The sequence below is a fragment of the Chiloscyllium plagiosum genome, chromosome 9, assembly GCF_004010195.1.
Source record: "Chiloscyllium plagiosum isolate BGI_BamShark_2017 chromosome 9, ASM401019v2, whole genome shotgun sequence".
NCBI lineage: Eukaryota > Metazoa > Chordata > Chondrichthyes > Orectolobiformes > Hemiscylliidae > Chiloscyllium > Chiloscyllium plagiosum.
In genome coordinates, this window is record NC_057718.1 from 26572046 (window position 1) to 26593710 (window position 21665).

Here is a 21665-nt window from a genome sequence, read left to right on the forward strand (position 1 = left end):
CTGTTTGTGTGACTGGTGCCCAGTGTATAGTGGCATACCACAGGAATCCCCTCCCTGTGACAGTCCCTAGTCTGGGCCCCCCCTTCCCGTTTCCCCCCTAGTCTGGGACTCCCCTCCCCGTGACAGTCCCTAGCCTGGGACTCCCAAAAACCACGACACCCCCTAGTCTGGGACTCGCTTCCCTGTGACAGCCCTTAGTCTGGGAATCCCCTCCCCGTGATAGCCCCTAGTCTGGGACTCCCCTCCCCACGACAGTCCCTAGTCTGGGACTCCCCTCCCCACGACAACCCCTAGTCTGGGACTTACCGACTGGTGACATCCCCTAGTCTGGGACTCGCCTACTCACGACACACCCTCGTCTGGGACTCCACTCCCCACGACACCGCCTAGTCTGGGACTCCCACCCCCATGACACCCCTTTGTCTGGGACTCCCCTCCCCATGACACTCCCCTGTCTGGGAATCCCCACCCCACGATACCCCCTAGTCTGGGACTCCACTCCCCAAGTCAATCCCTAGTGTGGGTCTCCCCTCCCCACGACAGTCCCTAGTCTGGGACTCCCCTCCCCATTACAGTCCCTAGACTGGGACTCCCCTCCGCGTGACACCCCCTAGTCATGGACTCCCATCCCTGCAATACCCCTAGTCTGACAACCCCTCCCCACGACAACCCCTAGTCCCCCGAGTCTGGGACTCCCCTCCCTGTGAGATCCCCTAGTCTGGGACTCCCCTCCCCGTGACACCCCCTAGTCTGGGACTCCCCTCCCCACGACACCCCCGAGTCTGGGACTCCCCTCCCTGTGAGATCCCCTAGTCTGGGACTCCCCTCCCCGTGACACCCCCTAGTCTGGGACTCCCCTCCCCACGACACCCCCGAGTCTGGGACTCCCCTCCCTGTGAGATCCCCTAGTCTGGGACTCCCCTCCCCGTGACACCCCCTAGTCTGGGACTCCCCTCCCCACGACACCCCCGAGTCTGGGACTCCCCTCCCTGTGAGATCCCCTAGTCTGGGACTCCCCTCCCCGTGACACCCCCTAGTCTGGGACTCCCCTCCCCACGACACCCCCGAGTCTGGGACTCCCCTCCCTGTGAGATCCCCTAGTCTGGGACTCCCCTCCCCGTGACACCCCCTAGTCTGGGACTCCCCTCCCCACGACACCCCCGAGTCTGGGACTCCCCTCCCTGTGAGATCCCCTAGTCTGGGACTCCCCTCCCCGTGACACCCCCTAGTCTGGGACTCCCCTCCCCACGACACCCCCGAGTCTGGGACTCCCCTCCCTGTGAGATCCCCTAGTCTGGGACTCCCCTCCCCGTGACACCCCCTAGTCTGGGACTCCCCTCCCCACGACACCCCCGAGTCTGGGACTCCCCTCCCTGTGAGATCCCCTAGTCTGGGACTCCCCTCCCCGTGACACCCCCTAGTCTGGGACTCCCCTCCCCACGACACCCCCGAGTCTGGGACTCCCCTCCCTGTGAGATCCCCTAGTCTGGGACTCCCCTCCCCGTGACACCCCCTAGTCTGGGACTCCCCTCCCCACGACACCCCCGAGTCTGGGACTCCCCTCCCTGTGAGATCCCCTAGTCTGGGACTCCCCTCCCCGTGACACCCCCTAGTCTGGGACTCCCCTCCCCACGACACCCCCGAGTCTGGGACTCCCCTCCCTGTGAGATCCCCTAGTCTGGGACTCCCCTCCCCGTGACACCCCCTAGTCTGGGACTCCCCTCCCCACGACACCCCCGAGTCTGGGACTCCCCTCCCTGTGAGATCCCCTAGTCTGGGACTCCCCTCCCCGTGACACCCCCTAGTCTGGGACTCCCCTCCTCACACCGGCCTTTAGTCCGTCTCAAAATTGATTTTCAGTTCGTACCTTTTGGCTCCCAAACGTATCTTTTTTCATATCAGATGATGTTTTTAAATTAAGAGTATTTGTAATTTAATAGATCTGTCCTATAATCTGTAATTTCATAGATGCGTCCTATATATTCATTTCGATGCCTTTTTAAATTCATTTTTGCTCCATGGTAAGGGGCGGACCCTTATTTACTGTTCGCATTTATCGGGAAGAGTCAAATGCCTGAAGATTGATGGGGATGGTATTGTGAACGCATGGTGTGCACTTCTCACAGACGCAAGGAAATCTCTTGCTTGACCAATTGTATTCTCACCTGCTAGTGGATCAGTGCCTCATGAGACAATGTAAAGGAGGGTGGAAACCGGTTAATTTATGTAAATTATGATCAAGAATTAAAATGGAGGACTTTAACTTGGTGACACAACTTGGAACTGGCTGAGATTTGCTGTTTCTTTGCAGGTCCTTTGGAGTGTTACTGTGGGAAATCTTTTCACTTGGGTACATGCCGTATCCCAGCAAGAGTAACCAGGAAGTGCTGGAGTTTGTCACAAGTGGTGGTCGAATGGATCCACCCAAAAACTGCCCTGGTCCTGTGTACGTAAATTACTATCAAATTGTTATGCATCTGTTCCCCTAGAAATTCTATCTCGGTATTGTAGGTTGTTTGAGTCTGTGCGGCCATTTGATCTTCTCTCAGCGTTGATGACATTTCACTGCAATTAGAACATAGAACAGCACAGCACAGGAATAGGCCAATTAAAGCATATTGTCAGAGATTAGAAAGAACTTTCCAGACAGCTTTGAGCCCTAAATGACGGGTAAATCTGTGACCGTTCCCAACCAGGTTTTGAGCCCCACCTCCCCCGAGTTCCTGCCTGGCTACATCTGCAGGTTACCACTACTCGGTGTCCTGACTGCGGATGTAATTTTTAAAGTTTACAAGTTTAAAAATTTGGAGAGGTAGCACCTCTACCTCTCTATCATTCTGGGAGAGACAGCCCTCTGCTTTTGCAGTGCTGGAGGATGTCCTAGTGGACCTCTCCCTTTGAGAGCTGAAAATGTGTTGCTGGAAAAGCGCAGCAGGCCAGGCAGCATCCAAGGAACAGGAAAATCGACGTTTCGGGCATAAGCCCTTCTTCGGCAACACATTTTCAGCTCTGATCTCCAGCATCTGCAGCCCTCACTTTCTCTCTCCCTTTGAGAGCTCCTGCTCACTGTTCTCATGCGGAACTAAGCTCACCCTCTAGCCAGTACTTGGTCATTCAACGCTGCGTGTTTTTTCTCACACTGTGCAGCATATTGAACCCTACTTCACCCTGACATTGGGGGTCATGACGTACACAAACATGACCCCAGCCTTCCCATTACTGGTCATTTTAACACAGTGTTCCTCTTGCATGCCCACTGGTCTGTCCTCGGCATGTTGCAGTGTTGCAGTCAATCACAGCACAAACTGGAGGAACAGCATCTCATCTTCAGACTAGGCACCTTACAACCTTCTGGACTCAATATTGAGCTCAATACCTTCAGGTTTCTGAACTCACTCCCATTTCTTCCCTTTCTTTCAGCTTTGCTTGTTGCATTCTCTGTCACTCTTCTCGCCTCCCCCTCCCCATCCCAGTCAGACTGCCTGTTCTTTTCAGTACAGAGACAGAAAAACCACAAATGCTGGAATCCAAGGTAGACAGGCAGGAGACTGGAAGAACACAGCAAGCCAGGCAGCATCAGGAGGTGCAGAAGTTGACATTCACCTCCTGATGCTGCCTGGCCTCCTGCCTGTTCTTTCCAGTCTGTCAGTTAGACACACCATTGTTCTGCCATGCTCACATTCCGATCACTTAATCTGAACTATCAACATCCTTTCTCCCCCAGCACTCCACAACCCCCACTACAGTTTAAATGTCCTCTCTCCACCTCACATCAGCTCATGAGTTTGCTTTCTCTCCATGGATACTGCCTGTGATTTCCTGTGAGTCCTGATGAAGGATTACACCTGAAACATTGACTTCTCCACTTCCCGATGCTGCCTGGCGTTCTGTGTTCTCCCAGCCTCCTGCCTGTGATTTCCAACATCTTTTGTTTTCAGGAGAAATTCTTACCCCTTGTCTCAGTAATTAACCAGAGTTGAAAACTAATTTATTAAAGTATCTAACTTGACTCAAGCATAAAATGGTTGATTGTATATACTGGTAAGATATTTAAACTTGGTATATAACCACGCTCAGTCATATCAACTCCAAGAATTAGCACATTTTCATCCAACAAGTATTTGCAAGCAACATTTGTGTTTCTGAAGTCCATTCCAAAATAAGAAAAAGTGACAAACAAGAGAAATGAAATCACTTTTGCTTTAACTACTGAGAATAAGTAATCTTGGAATATTTTATTGTTATCTTGATATGTCACATGAGAATGAAGGAGTAATTAGAGAGTCTGGGATCCAGTTTAATAATGAATCCATATGTCTTGATCACACCCACAGCATTGACAGGGCTAATGGTGCACAGATAGACAACATTTCACATTAACTAACTCTTTGTAATTAAGGGGAATTTGCAAGCTGATTTATATATTTGTTCCTGTAGTGGTTATATTGGGAACTCTTTAAGAATGAAATGCATAATTAACATGTCAAAGTATAGCTGTGTTTGTGTCCATAGATCTAACTTTGAAGTGTTACAGTATTGTCCTCTACTCTTTAATTTGTCAGTAGCCACATTGAAGTAATTTTAATGTAGGGCTGCCACCTTTTCCCAAGTCCAAACTTGACAAGGGCAGGATGGGGCAAGGGAGAGGGCGGGCTTGTGGTTTCAGCTCTGAGTCTTCCTTTGTTACTGGTGAAAGTTCTTGCAAACCTTAATGTCTGTTGCTTCCACAAATGCTGTTGTAGGTGATTCTTAAAAAAAGATTATGCCCAGTAATCTATTACTGCTGCTTGAAGGGTCAATCTGAAAATGCCTCTTAAAGAAGGAACTGGGCAGTGGCAATAGCTATTCCCACAAATCACTTCATGCCACATTTAAAAAACAATATAGCTTCCAAAAGGCACTATGTTGTCACAGGCCACTAAGGTTGAATGAGGCAATCTTACTTTGGGCTTACGTTTGTTACAGCGTATACTGGTGATACGTCAGACTATTGAGATTCACATCAATAGTTACGTTTCTTTTTGTAACACATATTTGAAAAATAAAGCCCTTCAGTGGAAGTCATTACAATACTAAAAGGAAAAATATATGAACTACTAACTGAACAAATATTAATAGATACCACTCACTTCTTCCTACTTTAACTCTTAATATTTCAGGTATCGAATAATGACTCAGTGTTGGCAGCACCAGCCTGAAGACAGACCTAACTTTGCAACAATATTGGAAAGAATTGATTATTGCACACAGGTAACCTTTACGGATATATGTGATTCTTCTCAGGTGAGGTTACATTTATCTAGGATTTTAGAGTACACGGGCTCTAAGATTGGCATACTTTGAGGATAATGTGATGATCTAATCAACCAAGACTTCCAGAACTGTTCCACTAAGGATCTTTATAGGGGGCAAAAATGGGAGTTCATGAAATTTAAGATAAGTTGTTTATGTGATTATTATTCAGCTAGATGAAAGGAAATGAGGGAAAAGATCATTGTCAAAATCAATAGTTCCAGTTCATAGTTCATACTTCCAACTTATAGAGAAGAATTCCGATTGTACTAACACTCTGATGAAATTATAATATAGAGACACAGAAAGAATTCAAAAGAAAATCAGAACATACCGTAAATATTCGAGAAGTGAAAAGTGCTAATTCATTAAATTCATATCTATTTCTTTAGTATGAAAAGGGAGTTCTTGTTTTTTTCTCAAATTGTGAAGTGGAGAAACCTTAAACTTGCTTTGAGTTGCACACAAAGCTGCCCGTCTAGCATTTATTCATTACACTCATAGGTTGACCAGAGGCTGTTAGTGTTGGACTGGAGAAACATAGAAGGTTCAGAGCAGCAGGAGGTTATTTGCTTCAAAAGTTGTAGTGGTGGAACTTGAACTAATGGGTCCTGATTTGCACCAATAAATAGTGTGAGCATTTCTCTACTGCAGCAAAAGCACTGGATGAAGTTGAGGCATCCAGGCACTGAACCCAGCATTTCTCATTTTCACAGGGGTAGGATTGGGGGGTGGTCCATTGTTTATACATGCACAACTGCTAGAGGGAAGTAGCTGTTTAAATGACCAGTTAACATCACTAATTGAGATTTTGGAGACTTTGGTATCTGGAAGTTGGAGTGTGGGGATCAGATCAGAACATGTTTGTTCACAATGCGTTTCTTTTGGTTAGCCCTAGTCCCAGAATACCTTGGAGGTGAGAGTCAGGGCTCTTTTGGAGGTAGATGTCAAGAATCCTTTACGGTTGGAGTTTGGCATCAATTTTAGAATGGGACATTACATGTGCTTTGGGACAGCTAACTGGATAAACGTTTGCGTGAAAGTTACATAAATGCTGAGAAGTGTCCAACATGTCAGCAAGTGACTGCAAGTTTCAACCTGCCAAAACAATGTCAACCAGTTCCAAAATGTATATTTATGAATCAGGGTGCATTTCTTAATGGAGTGTTTCCTGCAATATAGAAATTTAATTTTGTTTTTTTCTGCTATGTGCATATGTCCCTCAATGAGTTGACTTGGTAAGGTGCAGGGGGAAAGGGCTTTGGGCAAAACTAGACATGAAATTGGCAAAGGGGTATAAGGGGTGGATGGAAGAGCACGGAAAGAGGGGTGCAGGATGGTGAGCAGATAGAATACTTCCTATTTTAAACTTTAGTTTACATTTTGATCATGATACTGGAACTCCAACAGGCCTTTCTCAGGACCTGGCAGCTTCTGAGGCATTTCCTGAGTCACCCAGCCAAATCTGTAAATTAACTTGGACTGAAAATCGATTTGCAGGCAAATGCTTTTACATAGATTAGATTAGATTAGATTAGATTAGATTACTTACAGTGTGGAAACAGGCCCTTCGGCCCAACAAGTCCACAGCGCCCCGCTGAAGCGCAACCCACCCATACCCCTACATGTACCCCTTACCTAACACTATGGGCAATTTAGCATGGCCAATTCACCTGACCTGCACATCTTTGGACTGTGGGAGGAAACCGGAGCACCCGGAGGAAACTCACGCAGACACGGGGAGAACGTGCAAACTCCACACAGTCAGTCGCCTGAGGTGGGAATTGAACCCGGGTCTCTGGCGCTGTGAGGCAGCAGTGCTTAACCACTGTGCCACCGTGCCGCCCACTTACATAAGAATATAAGAACCGGGAGCAGGAGTAGACCATCTGGCTAGTTGAGCCTGCTCCACCATTCAATAAGATCACGGCTGACATTTTCATGGACTCAGCTCCACGCACCCGCCTGCTCATCATAACCCTTAATTCCTTTGCTGTTCAAAAATCTATCCATCTTTGCTGTAAAAACGTTCAATGAGGTTGCCTCAATTGCTCCATTGGGCAAGGAATTCCATACATTCACAATCCTTTTGGTGAAGAAGTTTCTCCTCAACTCAAAGGTTTGGTTACAGAACCAAGATCTCTCCTAATCCCACACACACTTGACCTCGGAATGAATATCAGAGGCACAGCCTCATAACCAATTGACAACAGTCAGAAGAAACAGAGGGGAGGGAGTAAGCATGAAGATGTTCATTTTTTAAATCAAAAGGCCAGATAATTAAACAGCCAAGAACCAAGAAACTACTTTGAGGAACAATGCTTCAAAACAGGAGGGAGATCAAAGCATTTAACCAATTGTGATTACGATCCTGCACAACAGAATAGGTGGATGCACTCCTTTTGATCATGTCCAACTGGTGCACATCCAGTGTCTTTGCTCATAGATTTATGTCATTTTAACCTGATTCCTTCCAACCAGTGAGAGACAACAATACTCAGATGGTACCATTTTGAAGAGAGTAATATTCATTAAATAAAATGATTTGGAGATGCCGGTGTTGGTCTGGGGTGTATAAAATTAAAAATCACACAATACCAGGTTATAGTCCAACAGGCTTAATTGGAAGCACTAGCTTTCGGAGCGACACTCCTTCATCAGGTGGTTGTGGAGTGGCGCTCCGAAAGCTAATGCTTCCAATTAAACCTGTTGGACTATAACCTGGTGTTGTGTGATGTTTAACTTAAATAAAATGAGCATCATGATTGTTGGGATAGTCAGAAAGGAGAAAATAAGATGTTTAATAAACAGAAAAAAATTATAGACACCTCTAAGTAACAATTAATATTTTAGATAATTTTCCTTTCTGAAGGTTGTATTTAGAGTATGATCCCTTGGGTAGCTTCTAATGGAGTAACCTTTAACAAACATCTAACTGTCGAATTCTTTTGCTCATCTGGGAAAACAGGGCCTGATTGTTCATTTTACCAAGAGCTCCACTTATGTTACGGTGTGCTTTGTGGGGGTGTATTTAAGTCACAGGTTTGCCATGCGACCTGAGATCCAGTCTTTAATAATGTTTTATTTGTGCTTTATCCTAGGATCCTGATGTAATAAACACTTCCTTGCCTGTAGAATATGGGCCTCCAGCGGAAGAAGAAGGAAATGTTCCCGTGCGCCCAGATGATCCTGATGGACTAGCGCCTCTTTTAGTTTCACCAGCACAAGAAACCGAAAGCCAAGGAGCATCCACTGACCTCGCCCTGCCACCCCAACGTCCAACCAACCTCTGCCTTGGTGAACATCGGGTCAAATTTGTTCCCAACGATTCTGCCGTTGTACATACCGGAGGGCCAGCTGAGGATGGGTCTCATGTCAACAAGACGTACTCACAAATGAACAACTCTTCTGCTTTGCAACAAGGTAGGGGCTCCCGGAAAAAACCTACCAACCTCTGGAACCCTACATACGGGTCATGGTTCACAGAAAAACCTATCGTGCAAAACAACAATACTTTGACTGACAACAGACCACCAGAAAGGGAAGATTCTGGTTTCCATGCCAGTAGCAGTTCTTCTACTACCATCCCAAATTCCAGGCCACAGGCCTCTGCTGTTGTATTAGAACCTTCTTCTCTTGTCGCCAATACATTGGATGTGCCTCTATTCCGCCTGCAGCATTTTCCTTGTGGGAATGTGAGTTATGCATTCCAGCAGCAGCAGCAACAACAGGGATTGTCTCTGGAAGCTCCGTCTGTTTGTGCTACTCGTAAAGAAGATTACAACTCACACATTAGTAAAGGTTTACCTGCTCAGCAGGACCCACGTGTTCACCCGGTTGCCAATATACCCACTTGGGACTCAGGACTCTCTCTCGCAGAGGATGTAAATGTCACTATACTGTAAATAAGCAAAACAAACAGGTGGTTCTACTTGAACAAGCGTCACACCAACCAAACTAAAAAGCAGCAGCAAGTACTGTTTGGCATACGGGACTAGAGCAGAATTTTTATTTTAAGCTGAAAATATGGTGAGAACCACATGTGAATGTGAGGTAAACTCAGTGCTGTTAATGCATGTGAAGATATCAGGCCCATGTACAGGTAATCCAGGGCTGAGGTCACAAATATACAAAAGCCACTGCAACACCAACTGAGATAATTTAGAATTTTACAGTAACCTTTCAACCAAGATAGTGTTTTTGAGTAAAGATTCCACAACAGACAACGTGTACTGCATCAAGTTCTCCACTTGTACTTTTTTTCTGGATTGTGCAGCGGTCTCTTAGTTGCCATGTCACTATGTCCCTTTGCTCACTAGCACAATCAAGATGCTCCAAGGTAAAGAGATGATTACGTTTGAAAACTGAGGAGGATCGTTAGGATCTTAAAAGAACAATCTCGCATTTATACAACACTTTTCACAATCTCAGTATTTCAATGTGTCTCAAAGTACTTCCACTACTTTTTGTCATTTATATAAATGATTTGGATGTGAGCATAAGAGATATAGTTAGTAAGTTTGCAGATGACTCCAAAATTGGAGGTGTAATGGACAGCGAAGGAGGTTACCTCATTACAACGGGATCTTGATCAGATGGGTCAATGGGCTGAGGAGTGGTAGATGAAGTTTAATTTAGATAAATGCAAGATGCTGCATTTTAGGAAAGCAAATCTTAGCATGTCTTATACATTTAATGGTAAGGTCCTAGGGAGCGTTGCTGAACAAAGAGATCTTGGAGTGCAGGTTCATAGCTCCTTGAAAGTGGAGTTGCAGGTAGATAGGATAGTGAAGAAAGTATTTGGTGTGCTTTCCTTTATTGGTCAGAGTATTGAGTACAGGGAGGTCATGTTGTGGCTGTACAGGACATTGGTTGGCCACTTTTGGAATATTGCGTGCAATTCTGGTCTCCTTCCTATTGGAACGATATTGTGAAACTTGAAAGGTGTCAGAATAGATTTACAAGGATGTTGCCAGGGTTGGAGGATCCAAGCTACAGGGAGAGGCTGAACAGGCTGGGGCTGTTTTCCCTGGATCGTCAGAGGCTGAGGGGTGACCTTGTAGAGGTTTATAAAATCATGAGGGGCATGGATAGGGTAAATAGACAAGGTCTTTTCCCTGGGTTGGGGGAGTCCAGAACTAGAGGACGTAGGTTTAGGGTGAGAGAGGAAAGATTATAAGAGAGACCTAAGGGGCAACCTTTTCACACAGTGGGTGGTACGGGTATGGAATGAGCTGCCAGAGGATGTGGTGGAAGCTTGTACAATTGCAACATTTAAAAGGCATCTGGATGGGTATATGAATAGGAAGGGTTTGGAGGGATATGGGCCAGGTGCTGGCAGGTGGGACTGGATTGGGTTGGGGTATCTGGTCGGCATGGACGGGTTGGACTGAAGGGTCTGTTTCCACGCTGTACATCTCTATGACTCTACTTCATAGTCAATCAAATAATTTTGCAAACAAGCCGCTGTCATAATGTAGCAGACTAATGTGAGAAGTTCTTTATACAAAATCAAAGAGAGAGCAAAGAAATTCAACACTTTCTAAATTATGGTACAATCTCACACATCGCTTATCTCTGCTACTGATCGCACTTAAATGTAAGGATCAGTGAATGATAACTTAATCTGCACATAGGTACCAGGCACTCTCACATTGGTGACAGCTTTCAGGAGTACATCCGACCCCAAGGTGTGCTTACATAGGGTGGTGGGTGCCTGGCCTTGGATTGTGTTCCATTCCCCTCCAACTCACCAGGAAACCAGTAAATGACATCATCTCAGCTTCCATAAGACATAGGAGCGGAAGTAAGGCCATTCGGCCCATTGAGTCCACTCCGCCGTTCAATCATGGCTGATGGGCATTTCAACTCCACTTACCTGCATTCTCCCCATAGCCCTTAATTCCTTGTGACATCAAGAATTTATTAATCTCTGCCTTGAAGACATTTAGCGTCCTGGCCTCCACTGCACTCCGCAGCAATGAATTCCACAGGCCCACCACTCTCTGGCTGAAGAAATGTCTCCGCATTTCTGTTCTGAATTTACCCCCTCTAGTTCTGAGGCTGTGTCCACGGGTCCTAGTCTCCTCGCCTAACGGAAACAATTTCCTAGCGTCCATCCTTTCCAAGCCATGTATTATCTTGTAAATTTCTATTAGATCTCCCCTTAATCTTCTAAACTCCAATGAATACAATCCCAGGATCCTCAGCTGTTCCTCATATGTTAGACCTACCATTCCAGGGATCATCCGTGTGAATCTCCGCTGGACACGCTCCAGTACCAGTATGTCCTTCCTGAGGTGTGGGGACCAAAACTGTACACAATAGTCCAAATGGGGCCTAACCAGAGGTTTATAAAGTCTCAGTAGCACAACGGTGCTTTTATATTCCAACCCTCTTGAGATAAATGACAACATTGCATTCGCTTTCTTAATCACGGACTCAACCTGCATGTTTACCTTTAGAGAATCCTCGACTAGCGCTCCCAGATCCCTTTGTACTTTGGCTTTATGAATTTTCTCACCATTTAGAAAGTAGTCCATGCTTGTATTCTTTTTTCCCTTTATAAGTGGGCACATATTGGTTTAAATTAAAATTGATTTTAATCTTCAGGGTCTGTACCTCTTTTTGGCAGAGAACCCCAAGGTGGTCCCATAGATATCCCACAGGGAGTCCAGTATAATTACGCTGACTACAAATATTGATCTTCTTCAAGACTAAGTTTGTAACAACTGCCAATGTATGGAAGTCTCAACTTCAGCCTCAAACCATGACCTTCCAAACTTCATTGGTCTGAAAAGGGCAGCTGGACATCCTAGCTCTTACAAATTCAAATGGAAAATTTGACCGGTATCTGCTGCATCTAGATTCAAGCTTATATTCTGGACCTTCTGCAGATTCCCACCTGCTCACTCAAGTTTCCAATGGTGGTCCACTGGAAAAATAAAACAAAGCATTACAGTCACAGCCTCCAGGAAAGGTAAAAGCCATTTGGTAGTATCAAACATTCTTGTAGTTAGTCCATCATGTAAGATCTTATGAGACCATTCATTCATCATTTCCATTCCAAAATCCATTTCTCTCCAGTTCCTGCTAAATTGGGAACTGTCTAACTTCTCTTTAAAGTCTTCAACAAGCAATATTCTCAACAAGTCAACAACTGTAAAATAAAGTATGTAGGCACAATGATTCCAGAAGCCAAAGTTAATGTACAGTGAAATTAAAATGAGTTGAAGGGCAAGGGATGTACCCATAATGTTGTATAAAGTGGAGCTTTGAGATAGCTGAGGAGCCCCCTTTGCAACCCAATTTGCCTACAAATGCAGTGTATGGCAAAAGAAAATCAAAAAAAATTAAACACAATAAAGCACTAAATATGTAAAAAGTGTGTTTATTTTTCAGTTTGTCCATATCTTAAAAACTCTGCAATCTTTTTCTGCTTAACATTCCAACTTTGGATGAGTGTGCTACAGTCTGTTGTGTTGTCAGTGTAGTCAGTCATGTTTTCTGTGTTTTTGTTCTGTAGTGTGAGATCTCAGGGCATCTCTACTGCCTTGAAACAGGTGAGTGAGCAGGCTGGCATTCATTGCATTCATCAGGGTCATTAGCTCCTATCTCCCCGGGCTCCATTGTTAAAGAACATTTTGCGTCTACAGTTCCAGTTGTTTAATGTACAGTATCATCTATCTCAGTGTCATTTTCCATAGCTGCTTCTGCTGGAATTTCTTCACCAGCCTTCTGAAGATGAGCCAAAAAAGCTTCAAGGATTGGGTGACTTCATCCTACACCTCTTCAACCTTGCTGTCTTGTGCAGTTGTAACCTGTTTAAATCCAGTGCGGTTCAACCTGTTGGCAATTGTTGCTTCCCGTACCATGGGCAGCACAATAGCCATGATTAGCACTTTTGCTTCAGCACACCAGGGACCAGGGTTCAATTCCAGCCTTGAATGATTGTGTGGAGTTTGCACATTCTCACTGTGTCTGTGTGGATTTTCTCTGGGTGGTCTCGTTTCATCGCATGTGCAGGTTAGATGAATTGACCATGCTAAATTGCCAAGTGTTAAGGGATGTGTAGGTTAGGTGCATTAGTCAGGGGTAAATGTAGAGTAATGGGGTAGGGGAATGGGTCTGGGTGGGTTACTCTTCAGAGGGTTGGTGTGGACTTGTTGGGCTAAATGACCTGTTTCTATACTGTTGGGATTCTGTTCTATTCCACACCCTCTCATGAACATTGGCCTCTGTAACATTAGGTGTATTCCTATTCCTTATCAATAGCCTTAATAATCCAAAAGGCCAACTGCTGGCAGTAGTGGGTTTCAGATGCCTAGTTACCTCTTGATCCATTGGCTGGAGCTTGGATATGGTTTTGGGAGGCAGGATTGTCAGCTCTCACTCTTGAGGTCAGTGATGCCAGGGTGTGGGATCAGTTGTCTGTAATAATGATAATCCTTCTTTTCTTCCATTGATACATATGGTCATTTTCCCTGATGCATGTCCAAAAGATGCTGGAGGTTTTCCAGGCAATTTTATTGCCTTGTACTGTGGTGATAGTGTCTTAACATTTGAAAAGCAATGCAATGTGGGTTCTTGGACCTTCCTATCACAGAAGGCAGTAGTTTTTCAGTACTATCCTGGGTGGCACAGACCTGTGCAGTAATATGTTCATTGCTCCAATTTCCAAAATTTCATGTTTTAAACATCAAAGTGTGACCTGGAAAAAAGATAGTACAACAGTCTGGTTGCATCCATGTTAAAAACGTCTCTTGGTGCACACTCGTTCAGGATGTAGTCTCCATTCTATGACCAATTCTCTGTCATTGCTGTCATAACTCCACAGTCTCACCGCACACTGTGCCTTCTCTTCAGTCAGTCCAGTCATCTATTCCTGCAGGTGAACTCCTTGGCTCAGCCTCTTTTCCAAGGCATTCCCCTTTCCTGCAGGATTGGACCAGAGTTGGGATCATTCTTTTGCTCAAGCCACGTCAGCTGAACCTTTTCAACGTCAGGACAGGCAGCTGTTCTCATCCTCTTCCCTTCTGTGGAGAACACCTGAACGTCAAAATGTTCCAAGGTCTCCACCTAGTGCTTCAAAATGGTTGGCAAACTCAATGGTGGAATTTCCCACCTCTTAGTGACATTCAACTTTTACTTTACTAACGTTTTCCACGCACTGGGTCAACTTAACTTTGTCTCCAAATGACAGCACTTTAACTTTCTCACAGGTTTAGCCACACTTTCAGGATCTGAACCTACATCCACAGGAGATGTTGATGCCAAATGTTGGCTTGCACTAACCTCTGTGGTTCTGCTCTCTGGAGTGGCCTAATTCTGTTCTAATTACTTGGCACAATTATTTGAGGAGCTTACTCAAGCCTAGCTAATCCTGAGTTGCCAATCTGAAAACCCTTTTTATCATAGCATCATTCTAGTGGATTTGCTATTCTGCCTGCAGGAACTGGTGGATACCTACAGTACGATTGGAATTTCAGATTGTCTGAATTTTATTGTAATGAGTAATTCTGAAGACTTAGATCATAAATAATGAACTGACCAGAAAATACACTAATTGGTAACTACTTAAGTTGGTTTGGTTGTCTCAGCGAGTATACAGCTTTGATTCTGACGAGATAGTAATCCTAATATCTATAACATATAAAATGTGACAATGTTCAATACTCCTGTATATATCTTTTTCCCACATTTAACAACTAAATTTCATCATGATGATTTCAGTTGTTCTGAATTCTTAATATTCTTTGCTATTTTGGAATAGCATAGGTTTAGGGTGAGAGGGGAAAGATATTAAAGAGACCTACGGGGCAACTTTTTCACACAGAGGGTGGTACGTGTATGGAATGAACTGCCAGAGGAAGTGGTGGAGGCTGGTACAATTGCAACATTTAAGAGGCATTTGGATGGGTATATGAATAGGAAGGATATGGGGCAGGTGTTGGCAAGTGGGACTAGATTGGATTGGGATATCTGGTCAGCATGGACGGGTTGGACTGAAGGGTCTGTTTCCATGCTGTACATCCCTATGACTCTATGACTGTACGCAGTTAGTATTTGAATGTTAAAGTGACTAAACATATAAACTTCATTATTCCTTTTTTGTTTGCAAATCTCCATGCTTCATTATGAAAATCTCAACACTTTGGACTAGTGTCAATTCCATTTCAACCCAGTGGGATGTCAGGGATATTTGCCCTGAAGCATCATACGTGAGAAGTATGTAGATGCACAGAATTATTCAGAATAATTCTCAAATTCTCTGAATAGAGTTTTTCCTGGTGTATTTTGAAAAATGTAATATTTAGAAGCATTTTATTTGCAACATGTTCAGGTTAAGTATCCTTGATTGTTGCCTTTCCATGTCGATCCCAGTTCAAGTTTGATAAATTAATAACAGAAAATGCTTGAAATTTCAGGTGATATCTGTATAGGGAAACAGAGTTGTGTTCAAGTCAACAGCTGGGATAAGTTAGAAATATTAGTATATTTGGGGTTTACTGGTCTTCCATGGTACAATATTGTTAGAACATCATTAAGAAACACTGTCCTCAACCTTAACTTGAAGAGTACTCCATCCTCTTTAAATATTGTAGGTCAGGCTCTGGAATCTGATTTACTATTTAAATGTAAGGATTGACAGAGGCTGCATTGGTGGCTTCCTTTGACAAGCAGAGTAAAAGGAGTCCATCAAGGTCAAGTTTTGTTTTCAAGTTACTTTTGCAATCAGGAGCAGTAAAATCAGTGCTTTCCCTCCTCAAGTCCTTCTTGTGCCAATGACCACTTATGTCCATCCAGCACGACTGCTTTCATCCACCTATCTGTGATTCACCCAGGTTCAGGTGAGAGTCTAAACTTGCAGATTTAATTCCAGCTGCTTCAGTTTGTGAGGACATAGGTTACTGGCACTGGCATTGGGGATGGGTCATTCCCTACTCCATATTCATTTACGTTTCTGAAGTTTTTTGTTCAGCAAAACAAAAAACAAAAAAACAAGGGGCCCACAAGCCAGAATTTTTTCCACAGATCAACCTCATAATTTTACCCTACTCCCCTCCCCACCAAGAAATACATCAGTGTGTTGACCTTATTGTAATGTCTGCTTCAATGCCTTTCCCCGATCTATTTTAGTAACATTTAACAAGGAAGATGGAAATCTCACTACCAGCTTTACTGACATTTACAGCAGGTCTCCAAAGCAAAACATCTCTAGCGTGTTAGAACAAAAGATTGACTCGAGGGTGACTTTCACTAGGTTGTAACATGATAGCTGCTCTGCTACATATAAGCCTGAGCCAGATTCAGGTCATCTACAAATAATTTTAGCACAATTTTCTCTGTAATCCCTGAAGTTAAATTTTATCTCACCTATTTATGTTTCTTCTTCATATTTAACTTGAAATAGCAAATGAGACTGGGAATCATGTGTTTGTATCTCAACATCAACTGGTATTTGTATGGGGGGGGGTGTGGGCAGGAATGTCTGTGGAGAATAAGAATGTATATACACTGGTTATTGCTTCTTACAGTAATTGTTCTGACTTTATGAAAACATTTGTCTACATATTATTGCACTCTAATCGTTAAGTAATTGTGTCAAGCACTTTGAGATATTTTGATGCTCTGTAAATGCAAATATTCCTTTGCTTAATTCAAGGAAAATCCTGTGTAAAGTCCTGTGAGAGAGTATTAAGTTCATTTAAAAAAAATGGATGTTATTTGACAGTCTGACCTTCAGCTGCCTCAGAGAGATCAATCTTTTAGTAACCAGGAAGCCAGCTTTTGACTTGCCAGTCGAAAAAGAATTGCAACTGACCAACAGAGACCAACAGGTTCACAAAGTTCATGTTCCACCTTGGGTGCAAGAACTACAAGCTCTAGGCAGCTAACAATCTCAAAGAAGGCACTGATATCGCTAAAGAAATATAAATGTCCATTATGTCTGTTTCCATACTGTTCAGAAATGTTGTGCCATGGTGAAACGGATTCTTTATTGGTTGATGCTGACTGCATGGTCACAAGCTTGAATACTCCATAACTTAGAACATGGTGGTGTTAATGTGCGACCTTTCTGCATAGGGGTCATCAGTTGCAACTCCTCCCTGGTGATCAGTTGGCATTGTAAAGTTACTATTAGATGCATGGCCCTATGATTGTTTCATACCAAGCATAGTTATCAGTTACAATGAATAGGTTTTGAAGTCATGTATTTTAAAAGAGCTGGATGTTAAAATTAAAAATCAATAAAACCTAGAAATTACAATATTACTGTAAAATGCTCAGTACATTTGTATGACATTTATTTATCAACTAGTTCAATAGAGGTATTAGCCTGTACATTTTAAGAAAGTTGACACTTTTCATAAAATAGTAGCAGAAGTATCTTGCAGAGTGTGAGCATTGCAAATAGTATTTCCTATGCTTAAAAAATAAATAATTATCTCTTCATTTCCTGAGTGGGGAAAACAAACAAATAAATTTTAATTAAATATTTGGGACCAGCAACTTTAAGCAATAGTGTTATCCCATACAGTATCAATGTGTTGAGTACTTTTGCATACATTTAAATATTATGACATAAAATTGATAAATAATTCATTTAGTTCTTAACATTTTATTTATGGTGTGTGGCTCCTTCAAAATTATGAAGGAGATAAAGATCTACTTATTGAAGATAAAATAATTTTCTTGCCACAACTTTAAGTTAGCCTTCACTTGGCAAGCTGCAGTTGTCATAATTTATATCGAGTTGTGGGAAGTTTATCAACAGTTTTTATATCTAATTCGATATCAGCTTAAATACTGGACATGATTAGTTTCTGAAAGATGACGACAACTTATTGTCTCGTATATAATTCCTCAATATGAAAGGTTACACCTGAAATATTAGCATATTCTTCTGTCACATGATATGTCAAATAATCTTATTCTTCCAGAAAACAACTCATGCATTTTCTCAGTAAACTCTGTACTCGGAGTCCAGGAGCTAAGGTCTCAGCCGTTATTTCTGATTACCTGCTGTGGACTTATAATATTTTTAGTACCGCGAGGGATACATTCCAAGACCTACTAGAGAAACCCGAAACCACGGATAAGTGTGAACCCATTTAAATGGGAAAGGTACCATGCCAGCAGCCTCCTGGTCCCTGGTTCTAGAACATTCCCTATAATACTTTCAGGCCGCAGTAAACCACAGGTAACTGAAACTGCGGTAACTAGACCCATGGACACAGATATAGTTTGGCTAATCATTTGATGTTTTTCACAGTCTTTGGAATGAGACGTTTAAAATATATTTAAAATATATTTGAAAGTATTGAGTTGAATGTGTTTTAAATATTGAAAAGGGAACCATGATACAACGAGAAATGGTATCAATGCTTTTGCTTTTCAGCTCACTAGAACAAATGAACAGATGCCAAATTTCAAACAAATGGAATGTGTAAATTGGAACTTTTTTGAATTACTCAGGAGCTTGGGAGCCTATTGTTCATGAACTGAAAACAACAAATTCTGGAGATCACAGCAGGTCAGACAGCATCCATGGAGAGAAAGCAAGCTAACATCCCACGTCTGGATGACTCTGATGAATATTTCTATCATTTCCATTGCCTTATAAATGTGCATAAAGCAAGAACAACATATCAATGGGCAGCAGGTTACTAAATATTTCTAAGACAACAGTTATCTAATGACTGCCAGTGGAATGTGTGTGAACATCAGCTGAGGAAAGGATTGGGATTCTGAGACTAAATAAACTTCTGATACTCATTGTTTGTGAGGTCTTGAGCTTGAAGCTCTGGGATTCTTAATGACAAAAGGTGTATTGTTAATGTGGCTAAACAGGTTGATTATCAGCCTCTAAATCCTCCCAATATACCTGAGCAGTAGACTACCCCGGTGAGCTGTCCAGGAAAGACAATGGCAAAGCACTGCAGTACTTTAACCATACATGTGAACCAATCCAATGGAAGTCCATTGCTCCAAAATAAAGATGGGGGAAAAAAGACAGATAGGCTTGTTGTTTAAACTCACAAATGAAGAACATCTGTATGAATTATTTGTTGAGATCTCAATTTATTTCATGGCATAAGATTGAATATAGCCACTTAAGATGAAGCCCATCTGCAATCATAGTTAAACAATGCCCACAGCTGAAACATTCTGGTGAAGGCAGCAGCTGGCACTAAAATAGGGAGCCAGCTCTACTTCAGCCAGCAACCAGATCCTGAATTAGCATTTCGTCCCCTGCCAAAGTATGGTGATGGCAGCCATTTCTGGAGCAGCCAGTGCAGGATGACGGCCATGTTGATGGCCTGGCACTTCCAGGGAATGCTGAATGTGATCTAAGAACACTGAGCCATGCAGGAAGGCTCCAAAGATGGGGGTCAGGAGACTGGCTGCTGAGATGAAGCAGCATCATTGCCATGGGGGCAGCTATCATCATGGGGGAGTCCCTCTGTGGACGATGGAATATCCCAAAAGGAGTGTTTTAACTGGAGTTCCTACAGGCAGTGCAACTAACCCAACCTCTATCAAAATGGCACAGTGGTGTGAAGACAATAGGTGTCCTCCTCTTCCTTCTCCTCCTGCCCCACCACCACAGCCCAAAGCACTGAAAAAATTCACAACCACATTTCTCCCAGTCCCTGATAACTAAGAAAAGGCTATGATATCTATTTCAAGTTACTGCACCCATATTGAAGTCATTTGTTATCAACAGTTATATTCTATGGTCTAAGCACCACCATGTCCCATGAACTATGTATGTCTACAGAAGGAAAGTAAATAGACTACCATGATGTTAATGATAGTGCTCCATTGAGATAGTCTTCCTCAGTGACAGTGCAAATCAAAAATGTGGGCACACATACAGTAGTAGTGAGCAAGTAACTTATAAATATGATTCTATTAAATATGAAGACTGTACAAATACAATGATAAAATGAGCTGGTCTATCACTACGATTCAGTTTCCTTTTGAAAAGACATAAGAACCTTCGTTTGGATTGACTTTTCATGTTCCACTGAATACATGTTAGCTCATAGATAATCACAATGACTGTAAAAATGTTTTTTTTTTAAATAATTGTCAATTAAACTTTATAGAAGAAAATGCATAAATCTGAGTTCAATCGCAACTACATTTTTATATGTTCATCTGACTGTGAAATGAAACAGCTTCTTGATTCACATTAGACTTCAGCTTGCCAAGTATTTGCCTGGCGGCAGAAAATGCAGAAACATTTGAGCATGATTGACAAATACTCACCTAAGTTTACAAGGAAACGCTATTGGTATGTATTGGTATCATGTACGATAAGTAACCGCATTCAACAGCAGATGCACTTACTTTTATTTTATTTAATTATGAGATGGGCTTTAACCAGCATTTATCATCTATGCCTCATGGCCCTCAAACAGTTTCTTCAGTCACTGCAATCCATGTAGATAACTCCACAGTCCTTATGGGAAGGGAATTCTGGGATATCAACAACGAAGGAATAGTGGTATGTTTCTGAGACAAAGTGTTGTGTTCCTTGGAATTTGTGATTGGTGACACTGCCATGTGTCTGTTCCTCTTGTTCTTCCAGGTGATAAAGATCACAAAGACCAAAGTTTGGAGATACTGTCGAAGAAGCCTTCGCAGGTTGATACAGGGGCACTTGTAGATGGTATTAAGGTGCTGGATAGGATGTTAGTCAAATGGCTTGTTTTATTTGTTATAATCAAATTTATTCAATTAAATTCAAGTACACTTTTGAAAAGCAAAGATTTACAAACAAGTGTGATAATTTGTATTAAAATATTTAGACGCATACCCTATAAAAAGCTGAAGACAATGCAATGTATAGAGAAAAAAAGAAAATTCAGTGAAATATGCAGGCAAAGCTTTAGAACATTTTGGCAACATTCAGGTTTCTAATTATTACAGATCCAATACTGCATGGCAGGAAATTAGTTGTTCAAGCTGGCATCAGAATGGTTAGTGCTATTGATTTGTTATCATTAAACTGTGAAAGATCCTGATGCTTTTCCCTTAGATCTTAAAGTGATAGAGAAGCTTCCATGCAATAACTACAAAGGCAGTTACAATGCACTAAACCACCCAATAATTAGCATGTCAACTGATTTAAATGCATCACATTTTTGACATTATAGAATAGGAAATTAACTACGGTGGTGGAACTTGTTGGAGACATTGAACAATTAATTGACATTTTCTCATGTCTATGTACCAAACTAAACTGACCACATATCTATTTGGGAATAAAATCTTTAAATTCTTGCAGACCTATTGGATGTTATTTATCAGTAGCACTTAGGAAGAGACAGGTGTCAGTTTCTTTTACAGGTCACTCATTA

General features: G+C 42.7%; 1 protein-coding gene across 2 annotated transcripts in view; it reads left to right on the forward strand.

The window, feature by feature from the left end:
• Positions 1-9818, forward strand: part of LOC122552709 (ALK tyrosine kinase receptor-like) — a 1052914-nt gene extending 1043096 nt beyond the window's left edge. For both annotated transcript variants that reach the window (XM_043695597.1, XM_043695598.1), the window contains 3 exons: positions 2312-2446; positions 5160-5250; positions 8394-9818. In XM_043695597.1, the coding sequence (XP_043551532.1) occupies positions 2312-2446; positions 5160-5250; positions 8394-9197 (1030 nt within the window). In that variant the 3' untranslated portion in view covers positions 9198-9818. The remainder of the gene's footprint in view (positions 1-2311; positions 2447-5159; positions 5251-8393) is intronic.
• Positions 9819-21665: the final 11847 nt, after the last annotated feature.